This window comes from Harpegnathos saltator, unplaced genomic scaffold, assembly GCF_003227715.2.
Source record: "Harpegnathos saltator strain DR-91 unplaced genomic scaffold, Hsal_v8.6 scaffold8, whole genome shotgun sequence".
NCBI classification, from domain to species: Eukaryota; Metazoa; Arthropoda; class Insecta; order Hymenoptera; family Formicidae; genus Harpegnathos; species Harpegnathos saltator.
Genome location: NW_020230648.1, coordinates 940,632 through 964,376, shown reverse-complemented (window position 1 = coordinate 964,376; position 23,745 = coordinate 940,632). Strand labels below are relative to the sequence as shown.

At 35.1% G+C, this 23,745-nt stretch overlaps 4 protein-coding genes, 1 long non-coding RNA gene and 1 pseudogene across 13 annotated transcripts; 3 read left to right on the top strand and 3 right to left on the bottom strand.

The window, feature by feature from the left end:
* Nucleotides 1-4,861: 4,861 nt before the first annotated feature.
* LOC112590406 (uncharacterized) lies at nt 4,862-7,347 on the bottom strand. 4 transcript variants are annotated; one of them, XR_003114180.1, is made up of 5 exons: nt 6,316-7,347; nt 5,763-6,136; nt 5,515-5,645; nt 5,356-5,407; nt 4,862-5,165 (listed from the first exon to the last, which is right to left on the bottom strand). XR_003114180.1 is itself a non-coding variant. In XM_025306766.1 (4 exons), exons 1-3 carry the CDS (start codon nt 7,259-7,261, stop codon nt 5,517-5,519), a joined length of 1,449 nt encoding a protein of 482 aa, XP_025162551.1. In that variant the 5' UTR covers nt 7,262-7,347; the 3' UTR covers nt 4,862-5,165; nt 5,515-5,516. The 4 variants fall into 4 exon arrangements, 2 of the variants coding, with proteins under 2 accessions (XP_025162551.1, XP_025162550.1); XR_003114179.1 differs by having other exon boundaries at nt 5,515-6,136; XM_025306766.1 differs by lacking the exon at nt 5,356-5,407.
* Nucleotides 7,348-8,131: 784 nt separating this feature from the next.
* On the top strand, nt 8,132-10,676 carry LOC112588080 (uncharacterized). 4 transcript variants are annotated; one of them, XR_003114177.1, is made up of 5 exons: nt 8,132-9,352; nt 9,532-9,905; nt 10,023-10,153; nt 10,261-10,312; nt 10,503-10,676. XR_003114177.1 is itself a non-coding variant. In XM_025306764.1 (4 exons), the coding sequence occupies exons 1-3, from the start codon at nt 8,407-8,409 to the stop codon at nt 10,149-10,151; spliced, it is 1,449 nt and encodes a 482-aa protein (XP_025162549.1). In that variant the 5' UTR covers nt 8,132-8,406; the 3' UTR covers nt 10,152-10,153; nt 10,503-10,673. The 4 variants fall into 4 exon arrangements, 2 of the variants coding, with proteins under 2 accessions (XP_025162549.1, XP_025162547.1); XR_003114176.1 differs by having other exon boundaries at nt 9,532-10,153; nt 10,503-10,675; XM_025306764.1 differs by lacking the exon at nt 10,261-10,312 and having other exon boundaries at nt 10,503-10,673.
* Nucleotides 10,677-10,950: 274 nt separating this feature from the next.
* LOC105183136 (mitochondrial ribosomal protein L16) lies at nt 10,951-14,130 on the top strand. Of its 2 annotated transcripts, XM_011141040.3 has the most exons (7): nt 10,951-11,038; nt 11,331-11,423; nt 11,536-11,604; nt 11,675-11,832; nt 11,930-12,061; nt 12,143-12,253; nt 12,375-14,130. In XM_011141040.3, the coding sequence occupies exons 2-7, from the start codon at nt 11,381-11,383 to the stop codon at nt 12,588-12,590; spliced, it is 729 nt and encodes a 242-aa protein (XP_011139342.1). In that variant the 5' UTR covers nt 10,951-11,038; nt 11,331-11,380; the 3' UTR covers nt 12,591-14,130. The 2 variants fall into 2 exon arrangements, with proteins under 2 accessions (XP_011139342.1, XP_011139341.1); XM_011141039.3 differs by lacking the exon at nt 10,951-11,038 and having other exon boundaries at nt 11,107-11,423.
* A 379-nt stretch (nt 14,131-14,509) lies between these two features.
* Nucleotides 14,510-19,622, bottom strand: LOC112590408 (uncharacterized; annotated as a pseudogene).
* LOC112590409 (uncharacterized) lies at nt 19,620-23,695 on the bottom strand. Its single transcript, XR_003114182.1, has 3 exons — nt 23,437-23,695; nt 19,774-19,846; nt 19,620-19,634 (listed from the first exon to the last, which is right to left on the bottom strand). It is a non-coding gene; the product is annotated as an uncharacterized LOC112590409 (long non-coding RNA).
* Nucleotides 20,546-23,059, top strand: LOC112590407 (uncharacterized). Of its 2 annotated transcripts, none has more exons than XM_025306767.1 (2): nt 20,546-22,561; nt 22,641-23,059. In XM_025306767.1, exons 1-2 carry the CDS (start codon nt 22,303-22,305, stop codon nt 22,706-22,708), a joined length of 327 nt encoding a protein of 108 aa, XP_025162552.1. In that variant the 5' UTR covers nt 20,546-22,302; the 3' UTR covers nt 22,709-23,059. The 2 variants fall into 2 exon arrangements, 1 of the variants encoding a protein (XP_025162552.1); XR_003114181.1 differs by having other exon boundaries at nt 20,547-22,561.
* Nucleotides 23,696-23,745: the final 50 nt, after the last annotated feature.

The window sequence follows — 23,745 nt, the reverse complement described above, 5'->3', positions numbered from 1 at the left end:
AACATTAAAGAAATTATGGTTTATAACTTTTTTTAACTTACACTCAAATTTAAAAATATTTTTCACTTAAAATATTATTAGACAATTAATATTCTCCTTTAATATGCTGTTTTACAAACTTTATGAAGCCTTTTGCCACTTTTCTTCACAATCACTATTTGTTTTCTTCATTTCTTCAATTATAACTCAAAGTCTCCAAGACATTTGTGTCTACGCCACAATCACTACTTATTTGACACTCGTATATGCCATCCTTCTGCTCTCGTAATAAGTGACAGCACTGACGTATGAAGCAGTGGTTGTCTTTCTTCTCAAGTTGGAGCGCGTTCCGAAGTCAACAAAAAATCGGTGCACATACCTTTTAGTTCACGAGTGTACAAAGTTCAATTTCCGCGATACGTGTGTGAAGCTAGCATCTCAAATGTTAGCATCTCACAAAAAAACGGTATATTCATTGGCATCCAGCATAGTTCCACAGTTCCTGATAGGTTTTAACAATAGTTCCGATGAATTTACCATAAAAATCTTAATTTAAAAAAAATGAGATGCTAACTTCCAAAATACCTGATAGCATCTCATCGTATTTCGAATATATGATCAATGAGAAGTAATATTCCACAGAGTTCTATAGTCTAAACACATTCTGTCAATAGTTCTGATGTCCTAACCTCCGTATAAAATAATTTATAGCTATAAAATTCATCTGATCCTGCGTGTGTGAACCTAGTGTATTATTTCGTGAAAACTCATTAGTTGTTGAGAGTTCTGACTATATTTTCCATAGTTCTAAAGTTCCCCACGAACTAAACAAAAAGTTTCAGCCGTTAAAGCAAAAAAATTGATCCGGACAAACTGAGACGCTAAGTTCACGCACGTCTCACTTTGACCTATAGGAGTTCCCTCATTATATTTTTTCAGATTTTTATCAATAGTTCTAGATGAGTTCCACAAAGAGTTTGGCAATTTAAAACCAAAAACATCGATTATAATAACATAAAAAGTAACATAGTGTAACAAGTATATTGAGTTGCGACGCTCCAAGATAATTTCCATACAATTCTAAATATATTTATATAATTTCTGAAAAGTTTTAAACATAACAAACGTTGTACCATTTTTAAAAAAATTTATATGGCTCGGAAAATGCTTTTTAGCACGGACCAGGGTGAGATGCAGGTCGATATTCGAGAGTTCTAGTCATTGTAAAATATTTTTCGTGCATTTACAACCGTATTGAACAATTTCCTCAAGAGTTCTAGGCACCACCGACGTTGTACTATTTTTTTAAAAATTTGTATGACTCGAAAAGTGCCTTTTAGCACGGACCAGGTTGAGATGCTGGTATGTCTGTGAAGTCAGCCCGACATTTTGAAAATTTGGAAAAAATGAGCATAGTTCTGATTGCACCCCAAAGAGTTCTAGAGTTCTCTATCAATGAAAAAAAAGTTCCCTCGATTAAAGTTGTCAAACCACGAAATAAAGTTATACCTTCACGACCAACTTCACGATTGTGGTACTTTAATGAGCTAGGACTCTTTCATTTCTGCTCGAATCGATTCAAGTCATAAGGAAAACCGATAGAACTCTTAGGGATGCTACCAGAATTCTGAAGAAATTGACCGATTTCCGAGACTTCTCGTTTCTAAACCTCGAAACCTGGATGAGCTTCAACAACGGATTATAGACGAATGTGCTGCAATACCTCCAGAAATGATAAGGAGTACGACTGACAATTTGTACGTCCGCTTAGCACACTGTCAAACGGTCAATGGGGAATATTTTGAACATCTCTTGTAATCTCAGGCCGAGTTACAAGATGCTTTGCCTTCGGTGGCCGGGACTAACTGAATCTTGCCTTCAGTGGTCGGGTTTAAGACACCTTGCCTTCAGTGGTCGGGTTTGAGACACCTTGCCTTCAATGGTCGGATTTGAGACACCTTGCCTTCAGTGGTCGGGTTTGAGACACCTTGCCTCCAGTGGTCGGGTTTGAGACACCTTGCCTTCAGTGGTCGGGATTGAGACACCTTGCCTCAAGTGGCCGGGATTGAGACACCTTGCCTTCAGTGATCGTGTTTGAGACACCTTGCCTTCAGTGGTCGGGTTCCGAGACGCTTTACTTTCAGTAGATTTCACGATCAGTGAAGTAACGTAAAACGCATAATTTTGAGAACAAGGTCAAGGTTGAAAACGTCATATTCGAACGTAAAATTTTTCAATCTTGACACTTTTAGATCAAAAGTATGGATTTTCAGTCCTAAAAAAGTCCGGTTTGACCTTAATAATAATCTTAACTCATGACCTTGAGAATAAGGGCAAGGTCACGGTTGAATGTTCCTCGTTGACCTCTACATTCTTATTCTTATGCGTAACATTGCTCCCTAGCAGGTGCATTTTCGAAGATATTCGCGTTTTCAGCCTAAAACAAGCTTAGACCTTTATGTAACCTTCAGAGGTCAAATTTGGCAGTGTTCAAGGTCATATCCGAACGTAAAATTTTCCGCTCTTTTCATTTCTGGGGTCAAAAGTATAGGGTTCCATTTAAAAAAACTGACCTGCCCTTGAAAAGACCTTTAAGGTCATTGTCAAGGTCAAATCCAAGGTCACCGTCAGATAGCCAGGAAAAAATCATAAAAACCCAGTACTTTGCATTTTTTCTAGGACTCATATTTTTCTAGTTATTCTGCTCTTCCGGGACTTTTATAACACCCTGTATATGTTAGGTTTCTCAGTTGGCGCTACTGTTCTAATATATCACTTCTTTTGTACAGTAGAATAGTGTTGCAAAGTTTTATTATAGTTATAAGTTTTACTTGTAAAAACTTATGTACACATATATACATTAAAAAAATAATTTGAGTTTGATACTTCTAAAAATAACACAATACGTGTTGTGCTTGTACTTGGCGCCATTTTTTACTTTTTTGGTTAAAAAGGTAAGTTTTTTATAAGTTTTACTTGTAAAATCGTATATATTATCTTTAAGTTTTATTTGTAAAAACCTGTTATGTACACATATATACCTTTAAAAAAAAATTAGAATTTGAAATTTCTAAAAATAACACAATACATGTTGCGCTTGTACTTGGCGCCTTTTTTACCTTTTTGTTTAAAAAGGTAAGTTTTATAATAAATTTTACAATTGTAAAAACTTATGTTACGTACATTTTTTGTCGTTAGGTTTTTCTTGAATAATAATAACTTTTAAAAAGATATTTTTTTTTAATATTGGATATTATTAATAAACGTGTTAAATTTTTGCCATGAAAAGAATATAAACATTTGTAGCGCCTCTGGGCCAGTGTTTTTTATTTGCGTATCATCAGCTTCAATCCAATCAGATTTACCTTCTCTATATATATTTGTGTAATGACCGCTTGCAATGCACGATCCATGATGAAATATGGCATTCATTAATTTATACAACTGTCCTGCTACTGATATTTTAGTTGTTGGGACAGTACGCAGGGTAAATTTGTTTATACATTTATGTATTCAGGGTATTCAGAAAAGTCTGAAAACGGTCAAATATCTCGAAAATAGAACGTTTCTGAGAAAAATGTTTCCAACCAAAGTTGTGGGGTTTTAAAAGTTCTATTGAATGATGATATCCGTTTGACCTTGCGTAAAGGGATCAAGGCGAGATCAAGGCCAACATAATTTTCTTAAATGGAATATCCAATTTTTTATTACACAGTGTCAAAGATGACAGCGAGACGTTTCCAAAACATTACTTGATGACCTATTTTTGTTAAGAATTGTCTGAGTTATGAGCTTTAGAATTTACGTGTGCGTGTGCGTGTGCGTGCGTGTGTGTGTGTGTGTGTGTGCGTGTGTATGTGTCAGCAAAAATAAGGTTCGTCCCTCCGCGGTTCGTCACTACCGCAATATTTAATGACTCCAAACCCTCTTTGCTATGTGTGTGTGTGCGCGCGCGCATGCGCGTGTGTATGTAAACGGGTTTTTATTGGATTAAGTGTTCAAATTGTCTTCCGTCTGCTGCTTGACAATAACCTTATCGTAGATGAAATTCATTTAAAACGTTTCGTCTCATTTCTGGTGAAATAAGATTTACTTGGTGCAGTATGCGTTCCCTAAGGTCTGCCAAGTTAGCAGGTTCCGTTCCGTACACATTGTTTTTAACATATCCCCATAAGAAGTAGTCCAATGGAGAAAGATCTGGTGATCTAGAAGGCTACTCTATTTCTCCACATCTTGTTATCCATCGGTTTGGGAAAGTATCAGTTAAAAATTGACGCACTACTACTGTATAGTCCTTATCTCTGCTGACACACACACACACATATAGGGGTGTAAAGTCCGACCATGCAACTTTCATGCGGTACATCCTGAATAATACTAGTGCTGGCGGCACCGTAAATTATAAAGCTCGTAACCCAGACAATTCTCAACAAAAATAAGTCATCAAGTAGTATTTTGGAAACGTCTCGCCGTCATCTTTAACACTGTATGATAAAAAATGGGATGTTTCACATAAAAGAATCATGTTGGCATTGACCTCGCCTTGACTCCTCTACTCAAGGTCAACCGGATATGATCATTCAATAGAACTTTTAAAACCCTACAACTTTAATTGGAAACATTTTTCTTAAAAATGTTTCGTTTTCGAGATATTTGACTGTTTCCAGACTTTTCTAACTAAAGTGATATAGTCCATTATCGATGATTTTAATAAAAAATTTTTCGAACGAAAGTTGCATGGCTTGAAGGACGACACATGACGGAAATGTGGACTTGACTTTGAGTGACCTCGTCAAAATCAGGCCAAGGTCATTAATGTTTTTTTAAATAGGAACTACTATTTTTTTATTACATATTCTTATAGCTTATCTCGAAAGCTTTCCAAAACACTCTAACAAAGTTACATTTCATCGAGTACTTTTCGAATTATGAGGCTTGGAACTTAAGGCAGGATACCATCCTTGACTGCGATTTTGAAGGCGTTTCTCATGAATTTTTTTTTGCATACAAAGAGTGCGCAGAAACAAAATCGGTTTTAGTCATTCATTAATGTAACTTTAATCTGTAATTATACATTTTTTGAAACTGAAAAAGTCAAAAATAATCTCTTGTAGATGGCGCCAAAATACATTCCTTTGGAGGAACACTGTTAGACGGCGTGTCAAATTCCGCTCTGTACGTGGCTCCTAGAAAAAAGACCAAAGAATGTTCCAATTAACAATATTTTTTAATGTTGTACATAGAGATTTTACGAAATTTCGATTTTTAAGAAAATGGCGGTCATTTTAACAAAAAGGTCAATTTTTAGGGTAAAAAAGTTTATAAAATTGTGCACCAAAAAAAAAATAACAACGCTACAGCAAAAGTCCTACGTACATCGTCAGATTATACCACGGGGAAGAATTGTGCAAAGTTTCAAGTCAATCCGCTGAAAATTGTAAGAGTAATCTGACACGCCGATTTGAAAAACATCGTTTCAAGAAAAACGCGTTTAAAGTTTTATATAGATATAACTAGTAAATATTTTCAACTAACCGTCAATCTGCAATGCCTGCGCCATGCAATACTCCTTCAGCATCTATATCCTCTTCATTGGTAAGCTTGCGAGCAGAAATACCACTTCTTCTAGCCTCTCGAACAGCTTCAGTCATCGAACCTTCCGCTCTCTGAATGCGATAATTATCGGCTTGTACACAAAAAGTATAGCAACTTTGACTTATAGGCAGGTTCAAAGTTTGCATAATGTTCATAATGCTGTGTAACCTATCGTTAAAATTACATACTGCAATATCAGCAGCAATGTCAACGATTTTTTTGCCACTGGACATAGGTTTAGGAGCGAGAGCCCACAGAACAGAATTGAAGCACTCGTTGCTGTTCTGCGTAAACCCGCCCAAGCACCGAGATAATAGTTCATCGCGGCACAATTCTTCATAAATGGGTTTAACAGCATTGAAAACTTCATCTTTCATTGTTGGTTTGTGTTGATAATTGTCAAGTTCGTTGCGAGCTTTAGCCTGTTTCCATGAGCACCAGGAATTTTCGCCATCTGGACATCTATCGTACTGCGGGTTGTCATCCGTAGAAATCTTATGATAAAGCGTGGCCCATATTTCTTTCTTCATGTTTACAATTGAATCATGATTCCTGCGTATTGCTAGACCAAAACATAGTGATAGATCGTCAATTAATTTTCCAGTTAGCTTGACTCTGCCACCAATACCTCGTACATTTTTTTTAAATTCCGAAGTCGCGTTCCCATCCTTTTTTGAACGTGGTCGATACATTCTTTTTTCTTAACGTCCAAATTTTCATGTGGTTTCGAGTCTAAAATACCTTTATATGTTTTACTGTCTCCATCCCCTATGTAGTGACTATATTTCAAACTATGGAGTTCGTCTGATCGTTGAAACATTTCAATAATTGCGTCAACCTCCATTTTTCCAGCCAATCCCTCGTGATTTTTTTGACAGCTATCTTCGTGTGTCGCAGTCCATTCTTCGTATTCTGCCGTTCCTTCTTTTCCTTTCCAGTAATTGCATTGATTACATATTTTCGACTTTACATTAACATCAATGACTTTCCCGGTGCACCATCCTATCAATGACGTAACGCCTAATAAAGACGAGAATCCCCTCTTCTTCCACATGCCGTCGCCTGAAACTACTATTCCTTCTGTAAGTCCCTTCTGTACTGACAATTCTTTCTCTTTAGCAGCTGCGTTCTTCATTGATTTCTCTCGTACGGCTGCGGTAGCAATAGAAATAGTCGAAACGATTTTGTCATAAAATAACTGGAATACTGGATGTAGTAGACACATGAATGAACAGAATTTTTTAATTCCATTTACACCAACACCGAGCAATCGCATAACAAAAACTATACGACGATTTATATCATATGCATGATTATTTATGACGGGACACGACTTTATATATTTCGGTGAGCATTGTTCACAAAGAACTGCAATTTTGAAACCCAATCCTCGAATACTTGCTTCTTGAAACTTTACGGGAGATTTACACACTTTGCACACTAGAAATTCAGACATTGCTGCAAAAACAGTCACAAAATCGATGAAACGATAACCAGTAGTTGCGTCCACATTGATATGATATTCATCTTCACTCTGTTTCAGTTTCTTTGCCGATGTACTGACACTCTCACTTTCTCCTTCTAACACGTATCGATTCTGCGGCTTCTTTTTGCTGTTTCTCGGTTTCGAGGCACGCCTATTTTTTGCTTTTATCCCTTTTCTCTCCTCTACTTTTGTCTTCCCCATGATGAACAATGCATAAACATTCGAAAGAAACACGTGAAAGACGTTACACAACCAAGCAACACGTGAATGATGTTTACACGACCAATTCGTTATAAACTATATAAAATATAGAAGTATCTATGTTATATTATAGTGAAAATCCTAACTAGCGACATCTACTACTATCACTATTTCACTATTTGGAACTAAAAGGGCCCGTAATGTGGTCGGTAAATTGTATATGCGACAGACAGTGTGCGCGCCCTCGGCAGCCCGAGAAACGCGCCGAGAGCGCTCTGCTCTAAACCAGTTTTTACACAAGAAAAAGGTTTCGGCCACCTTTCTAATGAATGAATTTCGATTCTATACACTTGAAAGAGTACTTTAAGAACAAAAAAAATTTTCAATTTTTTTAAAGTGCAAAGGTGGTATCCTGCCTTAATCCAGCGGCACACGGTGCTTGTTTTCGTGCTGGATTGCTTCCTGGATGAAAATACTGCATTCTGATTGGTACATTTCCGAAGATGGATGGAAATGCACCAATCAGAACACCGTGCGCCGTTGGCTTTAGGCTGTAAAGCCAGCGGCACATGGTGCTTGTTTTCGTGCTGAATTGCTTGCTGGATGAAAATACTGCGTTCTGATTGGTGCATTTCCATCCATCTTCGGAAATGTACCAATCAGAATGCAGTATTTTCATCCAGGAAGCAATCCAGCACGAAAACAAGCACCGTGTGCCGTTGGATTAAGGCAGGATACCACCTTTGCACTTTAAAAAAATTGAAAATTTTTTTTGTTCTTAAAGTACTCTTTCAAGTGTATAGAATCGAAATTCATTCATTAGAAAGGTGGCCGAAACCTTTTTCTTGTGTAAAAACTGGTTTAGAGCAGAGCGCTCTCGGCGCGTTTCTCGGGCTGCCGAGGGCGCGCACACTGTCTGTCGCATATACAATTTACCGACCACATTACGGGCCCTTTTAGTTCCAAATAGTGAAATAGTGATAGTAGTAGATGTCGCTAGTTAGGATTTTCACTATAATATAACATAGATACTTCTATATTTTATATAGTTCATAACGAATTGGTCGTGTAAACATCATTCACGTGTTGCTTGGTTGTGTAACGTCTTTCACGTGTTTCTTTCGAATGTTTATGCATTGTTCATCATGGGGAAGACAAAAGTAGAGGAGAGAAAAGGGATAAAAGCAAAAAATAGGCGTGCCTCGAAACCGAGAAACAGCAAAAAGAAGCCGCAGAATCGATACGTGTTAGAAGGAGAAAGTGAGAGTGTCAGTACATCGGCAAAGAAACTGAAACAGAGTGAAGATGAATATCATATCAATGTGGACGCAACTACTGGTTATCGTTTCATCGATTTTGTGACTGTTTTTGCAGCAATGTCTGAATTTCTAGTGTGCAAAGTGTGTAAATCTCCCGTAAAGTTTCAAGAAGCAAGTATTCGAGGATTGGGTTTCAAAATTGCAGTTCTTTGTGAACAATGCTCACCGAAATATATAAAGTCGTGTCCCGTCATAAATAATCATGCATATGATATAAATCGTCGTATAGTTTTTGTTATGCGATTGCTCGGTGTTGGTGTAAATGGAATTAAAAAATTCTGTTCATTCATGTGTCTACTACATCCAGTATTCCAGTCATTTTATGACAAAATCGTTTCGACTATTTCTATTGCTACCGCAGCCGTACGAGAGAAATCAATGAAGAACGCAGCTGCTAAAGAGAAAGAATTGTCAGTACAGAAGGGACTTACAGAAGGAATAGTAGTTTCAGGCGACGGCATGTGGAAGAAGAGGGGATTCTCGTCTTTATTAGGCGTTACGTCATTGATAGGATGGTGCACCGGGAAAGTCATTGATGTTAATGTAAAGTCGAAAATATGTAATCAATGCAATTACTGGAAAGGAAAAGAAGGAACGGCAGAATACGAAGAATGGACTGCGACACACGAAGATAGCTGTCAAAAAAATCACGAGGGATTGGCTGGAAAAATGGAGGTTGACGCAATTATTGAAATGTTTCAACGATCAGACGAACTCCATAGTTTGAAATATAGTCACTACATAGGGGATGGAGACAGTAAAACATATAAAGGTATTTTAGACTCGAAACCACATGAAAATTTGGACGTTAAGAAAAAAGAATGTATCGACCACGTTCAAAAAAGGATGGGAACGCGACTTCGGAATTTAAAAAAAATGTACGAGGTATTGGTGGCAGAGTCAAGCTAACTGGAAAATTAATTGACGATCTATCACTATGTTTTGGTCTAGCAATACGCAGGAATCATGATTCAATTGTAAACATGAAGAAAGAAATATGGGCCACGCTTTATCATAAGATTTCTACGGATGACAACCCGCAGTACGATAGATGTCCAGATGGCGAAAATTCCTGGTGCTCATGGAAACAGGCTAAAGCTCGCAACGAACTTGACAATTATCAACACAAACCAACAATGAAAGATGAAGTTTTCAATGCTGTTAAACCCATTTATGAAGAATTGTGCCGCGATGAACTATTATCTCGGTGCTTGGGCGGGTTTACGCAGAACAGCAACGAGTGCTTCAATTCTGTTCTGTGGGCTCTCGCTCCTAAACCTATGTCCAGTGGCAAAAAAATCGTTGACATTGCTGCTGATATTGCAGTATGTAATTTTAACGATAGGTTACACAGCATTATGAACATTATGCAAACTTTGAACCTGCCTATAAGTCAAAGTTGCTATACTTTTTGTGTACAAGCCGATAATTATCGCATTCAGAGAGCGGAAGGTTCGATGACTGAAGCTGTTCGAGAGGCTAGAAGAAGTGGTATTTCTGCTCGCAAGCTTACCAATGAAGAGGATATAGATGCTGAAGGAGTATTGCATGGCGCAGGCATTGCAGATTGACGGTTAGTTGAAAATATTTACTAGTTATATCTATATAAAACTTTAAACGCGTTTTTCTTGAAACGATGTTTTTCAAATCGGCGTGTCAGATTACTCTTACAATTTTCAGCGGATTGACTTGAAACTTTGCACAATTCTTCCCCGTGGTATAATCTGACGATGTACGTAGGACTTTTGCTGTAGCGTTGTTATTTTTTTTTTGGTGCACAATTTTATAAACTTTTTTACCCTAAAAATTGACCTTTTTGTTAAAATGACCGCCATTTTCTTAAAAATCGAAATTTCGTAAAATCTCTATGTACAACATTAAAAAATATTGTTAATTGGAACATTCTTTGGTCTTTTTTCTAGGAGCCACGTACAGAGCGGAATTTGACACGCCGTCTAACAGTGTTCCTCCAAAGGAATGTATTTTGGCGCCATCTACAAGAGATTATTTTTGACTTTTTCAGTTTCAAAAAATGTATAATTACAGATTAAAGTTACATTAATGAATGACTAAAACCGATTTTGTTTCTGCGCACTCTTTGTATGCAAAAAAAAATTCATGAGAAACGCCTGCAAAATCGCAGTCAAAGGTGGTATCCTGCCTTAACTAATCTAGCTCGTTCGTGAACATAGCACAGAACAGAACCAAATAATTATGGACATAGCACGGAATAGTACCAACAAATCGTGGACATTGGTTTAGTAGTTCATGTCCATGAAAAATGGGCCCAGTTGGCGCTTCGAATCAGTCAACTTTTCGATAAAGCTGTAAATGCAGCCATGCCCGCTCTTAGGCTTCTCTCTGCTACATGCATATTTTTTGATCATGGGGACTGCGTACGTGTTGTCCCTGTTTTTCTTTTATCTTCATAATCGTTGACTGGCATAGGGGATAGAATGTAAGGCCCCTTGCATAATGCCAGGCAACAAGCAATAAGAATAAAGATAGACCAATTACAATCGACTATTACAAGAATAATCTATTGTGATTGGTCTATTTTTATTCTTATTGCCTGTTGCCTGGCATTGTGCAAAGGGCTTAACAATTGTTAACAATTCTGCCCAGAGCCATTTATTGAATCAGAATCAGAATCAGAAATATTGATCAGTGTTTATTCAACTGTGAATTTTGTCGCAGTTATTTCTAAGCAGTTAGAATAATTAAGACGCATAGTTTATTACTTTTCTTAGATTTATTCAGCATTTAGAAGATTCTGAATTTGTATCTCTTGAAACTAAAAATGTTGCAAGCATGCAGAAATGTTGGACAGATGTTGCTTTCAAGTAAGTTTCCAAAAATAATATATTTTTGAAGTGAAATTATATTAAAATTATAATCTATTTCAGAATCAATTGCCATATATCGTTCAATTTAAGTTTTACATAATTTTTACAGCATTGAAATCCATATCAGTTACACAAACAGCCAGTTTAAAGGTTTTTCCTCCTCCTAACGAATTTAGTGGTATGATCATTTATTGATTTATAATGAATGGAAACTAGAGTTCTTTTTAATATAAAATTTTTATTTTTAGAGATTGAATATCCTGAACGGCGAAGGCTGAAAATAATGGAGCAAATTCCTCAATTTCCATCAGGAATACGTCCTCCTAAAATGCAAAAGCGTTTGAGATATATGAGAGGACCAGAGAACGTGCATAATTTTCTCTTATATAGACAGTATGGTATCATAGTAAGTCAACCTTAAAAGTTGTATTGAGTAACAAGTATATATATATATATATATGTATGTACATATAAAAAATTTTTTCCCCTTTTTCATACCATAGGCTATTAGAGGAGGCAGGTTAAAACATAATCACTTTGAGATGATACGTATGAAGTTGCTCAGAAATATTGACCAAAGTAAAATGTTTGGAATTTGGCGAGTAGATGCACCATGGCAGCCAATTTCGAAGAAGGTTTGCTAAATATAAGTTTTACAGTGTATGAAAGTAAATAAAATAATAAAATAATGTTTGACATTATGCTTTATCATTCAGGGGCAAGGACATCGAATGGGTGGTGGTAAGGGTGCTATCCATCACTATGCTACTCCAGTTAAAGCAGGCCGCGTCATTATAGAAGTTGGCGGTGATTGTGAATATTTCGAGGTATGTCAATAACATAAAAGAATAAAAATAAGACTATTATATATTGTCTGATCTTCACAATAATTGTTGGATTATGAGTAAGCAAGAATATATTATTGTATAAAACTTATTTTTTCTTTAGGTAAAGAGAATGTTAGAGCGAATAGCATCCATACTTCCATTCAAAGCTATGGCTGTCAGTCAACAAATGTTGGACAGGAGAGCAGTCAAAGAACAGTGGTTAGGAAACAACAATCAACATTTATGGACTTGGAAATATATGGTACAAAACAATATGATTGGTTGTCACAAATGGATATCACCATTTGATAAAAAATGGTTTAATAAGTATTTGTAAACAATTAAATACAATTGTAAATAATGAATGCATTTACATGCAATCAGAAAAAAATAATTATTCGAGGTATTTTTTAGTGTATATTGCTAAGGAATATTAAAAATATTCCTTCATCTTTCATGGTTGACGCAAATAACTAACTAATAAATAACTAACAAGTAAAGGTGCCCAACTGTCACTCACCGATTGTGATGAAACTTTGCCCACTTATAGTGCTATGGAAAATAATCGACACGTATCTTTTTTATCTCTGGAGAAGCAGTTTTAAGGGTGGAAATTACCCCTTATTTATATAGAGTGTTTTCGCGTTAGAAGTGCTATCTTGTTGTTTATTCGAAAGGCTGAAAGGTTTCATGGGATTTTTGGGGTCGTTAAATTCGAATCTGACGTGAAATTCAAAATTACAAAATGGTGGATCAAATATGGCGTCTATGTCTCGTGAGTGAGACCATTTTTTCCATGTAAAATAAAATGATGACGAAAATCACGATTTTTTTAGGTTTTCGAGGTCGCTCAATGAATAATGAAATACTGAAATATATGGAACATTTATTTTCAATAGATTCATTTAATGTTAGGTGAAATAACAGCAAATTCCATATAAGTTGCCTGAAGACATTTTATATGCACGCATAAAAACAAATGACAAACAGTAATACTAAAAATAGTGAAAACAATATGATTTCCCCTATATATGTAAAAAAATCGTAATTTTCGTCATCATTTTAATTTATATGGAAAAAATGGTCCCACTCACGAGACATAGACGCCATATTTGATCCACCATTTTGTAATTTTGAATTTCACGTCAGATTCGAATTTAACGACCCCAAAAATCCCATGAAACCTTTCAGCCTTTCGAATAAACAAGATAGCACTTCTAACGCGAAAACACTCTATATAAATAAGGGGTAGTTTCCACCCTTAAAACTGCTTCTCCGCAGATAAAAAAAATACATGTCGATTATTTTCCATAGCACTATAAGTGGGCAAAGTTTCATCACAATCGGTGAGTAACAGTTGGGCACCTTTACTTGTAAGTATGAGATAACAATATATAATGAGATAGTTTAAATTTAGAGTCACAATGACTGAGATTCCTATACAAATTTTAATCTAGATTTAAAATAATTAAACTCTTCAAAAACCATGACAACGTGCGACTCCCATTTATTGCGAAATTGAAAGCGATAGATCAAGATTAATCGATACGAAAATAATGGATCATCAGATATAAATTAATTAACTATTTGCAATAAGCTAGGTTCGAAGTAATAATAAACTGCGTAAACCACAAGACAAAAGAATGTGGTATCGCGATACGAACAATTCCGAATTTTTATAATACGACGAACGTAAAATAAACTTACTCTTTCATAATATCCTGACCTCAAACGGTTCCTGATGTTTTTGATACTTCTCTTTACAAAATATATCCTTGGACACTTAATATGTTCGCGAAAATCAATAAATCCATTGGTTTATTTTAAAGGACGCACAATTTATTTTTTAATATATTGCTTCTTTGCGTTTGTTTTATCCCATACAGCACAGGTAGATTCTAAGCAGATTCTCAGTATATCGCAATCGTAAATTGCGATTATTCCATGAATATCCGAAATACGTACTGTAATATTTTGAGAATATACTGAGAATGTTCCTATGTCCGCTTCCGCAGTCTACTCAGTATATACTGAGAATATTTCATATTATATTGTAGGTATATCTAAATAATATTTTAATAATATTACTAGTATCGATTAGAAATATTTCCTAGTTTATTGTTAGTATATTTGTAGAATATTTATATAATATATAAATATTCTGCAGGTTTTTTTGCGTATAATAAAAATGACAAATTGGTTATATATATGTTATATATATTTTTTAAATTAGTTTAACATATAAATGAACTCTTAACAACTTATACTGCCTTTATAAACTATAAACTTTATAAATTATAATATATATATATATCTTCATAAATGATATATATATATGTAAAATCTAAAATAACTCAATTATTTTTTGTTTTTTTGCACGTTCCTTTACATGAGCCAGCCAGATCTTGATGGGAGCAGAAATTTGTTCATCTGTTGCAGTTGTATGCGACTTTCTTATCACACCTGGAATATAATATTTAAAAATCAGTGTAATTAGAGAGAGAGAGAGAGAGAGAGAGAGAGAGAGAGAGAGAGAGAGAGAGTGTGTGTTTTCTTTAAATAAATATCTGTTCTCATTTAAGTTGTTTAAAAGAAAGTTGAAAAATTTTATGTTAATGTAAATATATAAATAAAGAGATTACTTAAATATTTGTTTAAACATTTGGTAATTATTTAGAAAAGGCATACCGCTTCCGATTTTGCTAAAACTCACGTATCATATATATTTTGACTCGTAGAAACCGGATCCAAAAGTAAAAATAGTTATTCAACTCTATAAAGCAAGAAAAAAATTGTTAAAGATAGAGGTATGATAGGTTAGGAAACCTGTCATTGCAAGGTAAAGTTTCTTCGTTGTACTTACTGTATTAGTGTAGCGCAGTATACAACTAAACTTTTATAATTATTGTACATAAGATAGAACTTATTTTGAATTGTACAAAAAATATCTCCTATTTTGTGTACAATAATTATAAAAGAATATATCTTTAAATCTTTGCCTTATACAGGGTGCACGATTTATCTGAAGACATTGAAATATCTCGAGAACTATACATTGGATAAAAAAAAGTGGTTAATGAAAGTTGTTAGTCTCGAAGGGGGACATCCAATGATACCAAACTCGACCTCCTACCCTACCCCCTAGGGGTTGGGGGCAACTTTGAAATTTTAAATGGAAACCCCAATTTTTTATTGCAGATACGGATTCTACGCCACAAAATACGTAAATTTTGTCCGAAACTTTTTTTTTGATTCGTGATAGATGGCGCTGTAATCGCAAAAAATTATATTTTCTGCAATTCTCCAGAAATAATCATTGGATTGAGAAATAAAAAATACCTGTTCAATATTTTTAAAGAACATAATAAAAGTTATTCCCCCCCCCATCCTCTCGGGGTAGGGTGGGTGATAACGTTCAAAAATCAAATGGGAACCCGAATCGAAGAGGGAACTGCTCGACGCGCCACTATGGGTGTATGGTGAACTACGACTTATTATAAAAGGCAAAGATGGATTGGCAGAGGTGGCCCGATTAATTGGCCTGCTAGGTCGCCTGATTTGACATCGCCGGATTTCTTTCTGTGGGGTTACCTAAAAGATAAGGTTTATCAACAAGTGCCAACAACTCGTGAAAACATGGTAGAACGCATAAGAAACGCTTACGCTGAAACTCCCGCAGATATGTTTCTATCCTGTGTACAGTCATTTGAAAAAAGGATCAATAAGTGTATTGAAGTTGAAGGTAAAAATTTCGAACACTTACTCTAATTAATTGAACAGTGAGAGGCAAGGGGACTCACATTAAAAAAGCACCCCGATCTGTGAGAGGCAAGGGGACTCACATTAAAAAAGCACCCGAAGGGAACATGAAACTACTACGTCCTCGTCGTTCCTGTGTAACGCTAAAAGTAGTTTCTCGGAAAAATTCAACGCTATCATGAATGAAAAAAATTGTTTCAATAAAAATTTTACGTACAATCTAATTCTGCAATGAAAAATGTGGGTCCCCATTTGAGATTTGAACGTTATCACCCACCCTACCCCGAGAGGATGGAGGGGGGAATAACTTTTATTATGTTCTTTAAAAATATTGAACAGGTATTTTTTATTTCTCAATCCAATGATCATTTCTGGAGAATTGCGGAAAATATAATTTTTTGCGATTATAGCGCCATCTATCACGAATCAAGAAAAAAGTTTCGGACAAAATTTACGTATTTTGTGGCGTAGAATCCGTATCTGCAATAAAAAATGGGGGTTTCTATTTAAGATTTCAAAGTTGCCCCCAACCCCCACCCCCAGGGGGTGGCGTGGGAGGTCGAGTTTGGTATCATTGGATGTCCCCCTTTGAGACTAACAACTTTCATTAACCACTTTTTTTTATCCAATGCATAGTTTTCGAGATATTTCAATGTCTTCAGATAAATCGTGCACCCTGTATGTACTAAAATGGCAGATTCTAAAAAGGTTAGCAAAGGCCCCTACACAAGGGAGAGTGTGTCATTAATCAGAAGCAGAAGAATGTAAATATATGCTATCTCATTATATAGGACTGATCTTGTTCCTCTTGTTACGTAATAAAATAACATATGCTATGATTTTTCCACTTTTGATTCATGATACATTCTCCTTTGCATAGGAGCCTTTGCTAATCTTTTCAGAATCTGTCATTTTAATATAAGGTAGACTCATCACTTTAGTAAGGCAAAGATTTAAAAATATATTCTTTTGCAATTATTGTACATAAGATAGGTCTTATTTTAAATTGTACACAAAATAACTCCTATTTTATGTACAATGATTATAAAAGAATATATCTTTAAATCTTCGTCTTACTAAATCAATGAGTCTATCATACATTAAAATAACAAATTCTGAAAAGATTAGCAAAGGCCCCTATGCAAGGTGACATGTGACAAAATTATTTATATAAATATTCTTAATTTAAGTATTTTCATGTAATTGTTATATTGCACTACACTAATACAATAAGTGTAATGAACAGACTTTACCTTGCAATGACAAGTTTCTTAATCTATCATATTCTATCTTAAACTTCTTCTATCTTAATATTTTTCTCGCTTTGTACAGCCGAGCAATGATTTTTAATTCAGATTCAGCTTCTACACGTGAAAATGAATCAAATGAGAGTTTTAGCAAAATCAGAGGCGGCGTGCCTCTTCTAAATAATTACCAATTATGCTATTAATTAAAAACTAAGATTTACAATTCTGTATATATATTCTGATTGTATATTTTACTTACATATAATTACTTTACACAATTGTAAGTTGCTGAAGATATTTTTTTTTTCGCTCCATACCAGCTGTATTCCATGGCTAATTCATTGCTGAAGATTTGTCTCATTAATCTTATACATGATGATTTTTAAATCCTCGCATACAACTCGAACCAATTGTTTAATCTGAAATGTAAGTACAGAGTTAATATTAGTTCAATATTTCGTCTAATGACATTTATTAATTTATATATATTATGACTCTATGGATCCTCTCTGAGACTATCTTTATTTAATTATGTCAAAAGTGAAAAATTGCACGACAAAAATTATTACAGCATACGTTAAAATAAAAAGATATGTCTATTAAACAACAGTTTCTCTTCCAATCGAATCAAAAAAATATGTAAAATGTTCCGAATATTTTCTTGTTATTATGATAACGAATAGTTATATAATTAAAGTGTTAAAATACAACTTAGGTTTTAATCTATATTTTTGTGATTTTTATTACGTTACTTAACAGCTATATTGAATAATAAACAGATATAAAATACCATATTTTTTCTATAAGTTGAGTCATTCTTTAACTTTGTTTCTATTACTTCAAGTTCATTGTCACTTTTAACTGGTAAATTCTGAAAAATGTCATCTTCCCCTTCTTCTGTGTCAATAGTAGGAACTGACCGTTTATGCACAAGAAGTTTTACATTTCTGTCTACTGCATTGACTTTCATTTTTAGAGATATTAATGTTTCAACAACAAATCGGTGAAAATTTTCTGTTCCTGTGAAAAATATTACACTCTTATATAAATATATTGATAAGCCGCAAAATCAATAAATTTGAATAAAGAAGAGATAACAATAAACTGTCGAGACAATGTAAAATTATAATTTAATATATAATAATAATACTTCTATTTGTGCTTGCTTACTTCTATAGTCGAAAACATTTCCACAAAAGCATTCTCAAATAAAAATGAATCACATATACCAAATTAAATAAAAAATATATAAAAGTTACTAATATACCTTGACAATTACTAATGTCCAGATCACTAGTTTGTTGCTTGCTTGTGCTCGGTACATTTTCGTAATTTTTATTAATTACATAATGCTCCGTTTGCATGTTATGCTTCGGTTGCTTGTGAAACAAATCTTGTGGAAAATCATCTTTTTGCAATACTAAAAATAACAAAAGATTTGTTCATTACATATTATCTGATCATGGATGTTTTATTAATACGTAATAATAATGCTTCTATTTATACTTGCTTACTTTTGCAGTCGGAAACATTTTCACAAAAGCATTCTCAGATGAAAATGAATCACATGTTCCAAATCAAATAAAAAATATATAAAAGTTACTAACATACCTTGACAATTACCAATGTCCAGATCACTAGTTTGTTGTTTGCTTGTGCTCGGTAAATTTTTGTAATTTTTATTAATTACATAATGCTCCGTTTGCATGTTATGCTTCGGTTGCTTGTGAAACAAATCTTGTGGAAAATCATCTTGTTGCAATACTAAAAATAACAAAAGAATTGTTTATTACATATTATCTGATCATGAATGTTTTATTAATATGTAATAATAATGCTTCGATTTATACTTGCTTACTTCTGCAGTCGGAAACATTTCCACAAAAGCATTCTCAGATAAAAATGAATCACATGTTCCAAATCAAATAAAAAATATATAAAAGTTACTAACATACCTTGACAATTACCATTGTCTAGATCACTAGTTTGTTGCTTGCTTGTGCTCAGTAAATTTTCGTAATTTTTATTAATTACATAATTCTCCGTTTGCATATTATGCTTCGTTTGCTTGTGAAACAAATCTTGTGACAAATCATTTTGTTGGGATACTAAAAATAACAAAAGATTTGTTTATTACATATCATCTGATCATGGATGTTTTATTATATATCATCAGATTATAACTTTTTTGTGTACCTTGTTTTGTTTCTTTAATATGCTTCGCTGGTTGTTTTGAAATTTTTGACACATTTTCCAATAATTATTATATGGATTAAGGAGGAAAATTGAGATGCAGTCTGAATAACTTATAACTATCAAGAAAATAGGAAAAATAGTGTAACAACCTGAAGTTAATTATTTTTGTGCCACATAACCTTGAAAGACAGGTTGAAAAAAATATAAAATTTTATACAACGAATTGGCCTATCTAACAAAATATCTATTGAGGTACAAATTTATTAATGCATAATAGTTAATGTTATTTTATAAATAAAATAATTATATAATTATTACCTTATATAAGGTAAACGTACCAATGGCTGGACAAGACCCAATTACTGGACACTCCGGCTAACATTTGACGATACTAAGAGTGGATAACAATTAATATGTAACTATTGAAATGGGATCTATAGTGTGTTATTAATATACGGGAAACAATTTTATATGCTTTACTATAAAATTGTAGTTTAGTATATCAAAGATATCAGCAGGGTCGTGTCGCTTCAGCCATTGAAGCACATCTCTAAGCCGATGAGCTAAGGAATGGCGAATACTCTTTAACATTGTACGGTCGTTATTTTGCCGATTCCGCGATTTTTTATGTGATTTTCATGTACAGAAAATCGTAACGTTTCAGAAATGACCGTTAAAATTTATCTGATAATATTTACAACACATAATTTTCGTGTTCCGGCATTGGGACCGACCGATTGTGCGCTTGTACCAGTGTCCAACGTAGTGTCCAGGCACTGGGGCGTATATGCGAAGTCGTTGAGACCCAAAGCCGGGACATGACCACAACATTGCTTCGTTGACGCCGGTGTGAGTTTACGTAGCATCAAATTAATAAGACAAAGTATCTACATCCGTGTTATACGTATAAACAGTTATCGGTAAGTACACATACTGTATCTTTCAATTATTCGAAACTATAAAATCACTGCGCGGATAGTATAGTATTTGCAAATTCGTTCATTCACCTTTCGAAAGAAGTTATGTTGACACTTTCGTCGCTATTTCTCATATATTTATCGCAACATGAAATTCATGTATATAATTGTTATGATGAAAAAATAACAGCAAACATTTTATAAGGACTTAATGAAGTTTTCAATGCCTCTAGATTGATGAAAAAAAAAATTCTTGAAAAAATGCATGCATCAAGTCACCTTTCGCTGGTAAAACTTCACCTCATTTTCCCAAATTTTATTTTTAGTTATTGTCGTGAAAAACATGTCGAAGGTGGCATCAACGTCATATTCTCAATCTGACGTCGAAAAGGCTGTGGATGCAGTACGATTAGGAATGTCATTGAGGACAGCGAGCAAAACTTTTGGCGTTCCGAAGAGTACAGTCTACAGCAAAGTAAAAAATATCCATCCTATGAATGCCACACTGGGTCCAGCTTCTATTTTGACTCCAGACGAAGAAGATTTACTCGTCAAGTGGATATTCTATTCCTCTGACAAAGAGTTTCCCGTAACGAAGGATCAACTTCTTGACTCTGTCAAAATATTAATATGGGAGCTGAAACGAGACAACCCATTCACCAATAACCGGCCGGGCCGACACTGGTACGAAGGATTCTGTCGAAGACATCCCGAGCTTTCTGAGCGAGTGGCTCAGAATTTGACGTATATCGAGCATCAGCTACCGAACAGAAATTAAAAAATTGGTTCAACGAAGTTTCTGAGTATCTAACCGCAACGAATTTGTTAAATACCGACCCGAAGAGAATATTCAACTGCGACGAAACTGCGTTTATGTTGTGCCCTAAAGCAGATCGCGTAATTGTACGAAGAGGAGCGAAAGGAGTATATAAAGTAGTTGATGCAGACGAAAAAGAATGTCTCACGACACTTTTTATGGTTAATGCTACTGGCACGATGGTACCGCCCATAGTAATGTATTGGTATCAAAGAATACCTGCCAGTGTATCACAAAATGTACCATCAGGTTGGAGCATCGACACGTCTGATCGAGGATGGATGACGGCGGAAACATTTTATGAATACATAGCCAACGTCTTCTACTCGTGGCTTCAGAAGAATAACGTCGAGTTTTCGATCGTACTCTTCGTCGATGGTCATTCATCACATTTAACTTTGCCTCTTAGTAACTTCTGTCGCGAACATAAAATAGAGTTGATTGCTCTATTCCCGAATGCCACACACATTCTGCAACCCCTGGACGTTGCCGTTTTTCATCCACTAAAAAGAGCGTGGAAGAAAACAGTGAACCACTGGCGACTAGAGAATAACGGAGCGCGACTGAAAAAAGAAATGTTCGCACCTCTGCTGCAGGAAATTTTCGACTCGATAAACCTCACGCAAACTATTACAAAAGGGTTCGAAACGTGCGGTTTATCTCCGTTCTCAGCGGATGCAGTGAATTTTAATATCCTCAAAAAAGGACGGGCCTCGGAAAATACCGCGCTCAGCGACATATCCGAAAACGAGGTTTCCAGCGTAGGTATAGGCGAAAATAAGAAACAACTACAATTCTTCGAGCAGCGTTTGTCGGCGAATTTAGTGAAGACCTTTCAAGAATCGAGACGTGCGGGAGTTTGGACTGGAGAGATAAAAAATGAAGGACTTTTTCAGTTTTGGCTTCAGTTGAAAGAACTCGCCGGTATAAGGAGTATAAATAGTTAACGTTTACAACATTATGAGCTTAGGGTTGTTTACTGTGGTTTCGCAAACATGGTTCTTTTACTACTTTTATCTATAAGTATATGGGTTTTTTCATTAAGTAGCTAATAATGAAGATACTACGAAAACAACGGAAGCCGTCGGAGGAGATTTTGTTGACGAAAGCTGCATGCCGGTCACGATTGAGCAAAGCTGCAATATTGAGGAATCATCGGCGAACATCGAGCTCCGTACTGACGTAGAAGACATTGATGCTACTCTTCAGCAAGGAAATTCCATTATTTTCGACGTGGACGAGAATGGAACTCTCGTACAAGTACACCCGGAAGTAGAGAGCCTCAATGAGAGCGTTGGTATACCAACAATCAACGGACTGTCGATGACTGTGGAGGAACCTCGTAATGTCGCAGAAAATAATGATCGCGAAGGTTTGTATTAGAAACGGTCTTATTAATGCTAATATTTGTGTTAATACATATCAGTTACGTGCAGAAATTATTTACATAGATAGGGGTATCGTCGAATGTCGAGCACCGAAGAACATTCCAGGACCATTCGCGAAAGCTTTGTTTTGACCCGAAGAGGTCAAAAGAAAGAAACCGCTACCGAAAAGAACTGAGACAGTCCCGAGCGTCGCTACATCCGACGAGTGGCAGACGTACCATCAATCGAAGCAGGAAAAAGAACAGGCCGAGTTGCAGAAGAAAGAACAAAGGCTGAGAAGAAGACTGGAGGCACGAGCAGAAAAAAGATTCAGCAGGAAAAAAGAAAACAGCTCCAAGAAGAAAATAAAAGAATACTGGCCCAAAAACAGTTGCAGATAGACGCAATAAAGAGAGAGCTAGCTGAAAACAGGCAATGCCAGAAAAAGACCGGAGCAAAACAAAAGAAGCAACGAGTAACAGAACAATGAGCTATTATTATTCATTAAATATTCATTAAGAACTTCGTGTGAGAACTTTCATTATTTTATTACGAATATATATACGTTGTTTATCATATTACTCATTAAATATTCGATAAGAACTTCGCATTATATCTTTTATTATTTTATTATTAATATATATATGTATGTTTTTCATCATATCGGCTGGTAAGAATAAAAAAGACGCAACCCTCGCATTAAATGTTACGGAATACACCTTTCTGACTCTTAGCAGTCGATATATTATCATTATCACTCGTTTAATAAAATAATATGAGTATAAAAAAGTATAAAGTATAAAAACTAGCACATACGTAAGTGTAATAGCTCTTTTCATGCAGATGTTATTACTATTCATCGGCGTCTAGCCATACGTACATCTGATGTCCGGACATCGGGACACACCGATAAATAGCTGTCCAGTAACTGGTACATTTTTTTCTCCCAACGTTTTTGTTAATAAATATGTTTCAAACTATCGCAAAAGAATTTAATGGATGGGTTTCGAAAACTAGAGACTCTAACCTTGAGATTGATTACCGTCATTCCCCAAAACGATCGACGCATATCGGTGAAAATTAGATTAGAATACAAATATCGTCTTAAATGTCCAGCCATTGGTACGTTTACCTTAAGATCTTCGTATACGACGAGGCTACGTGCGTTCAGATGGACACGGACAGCGGA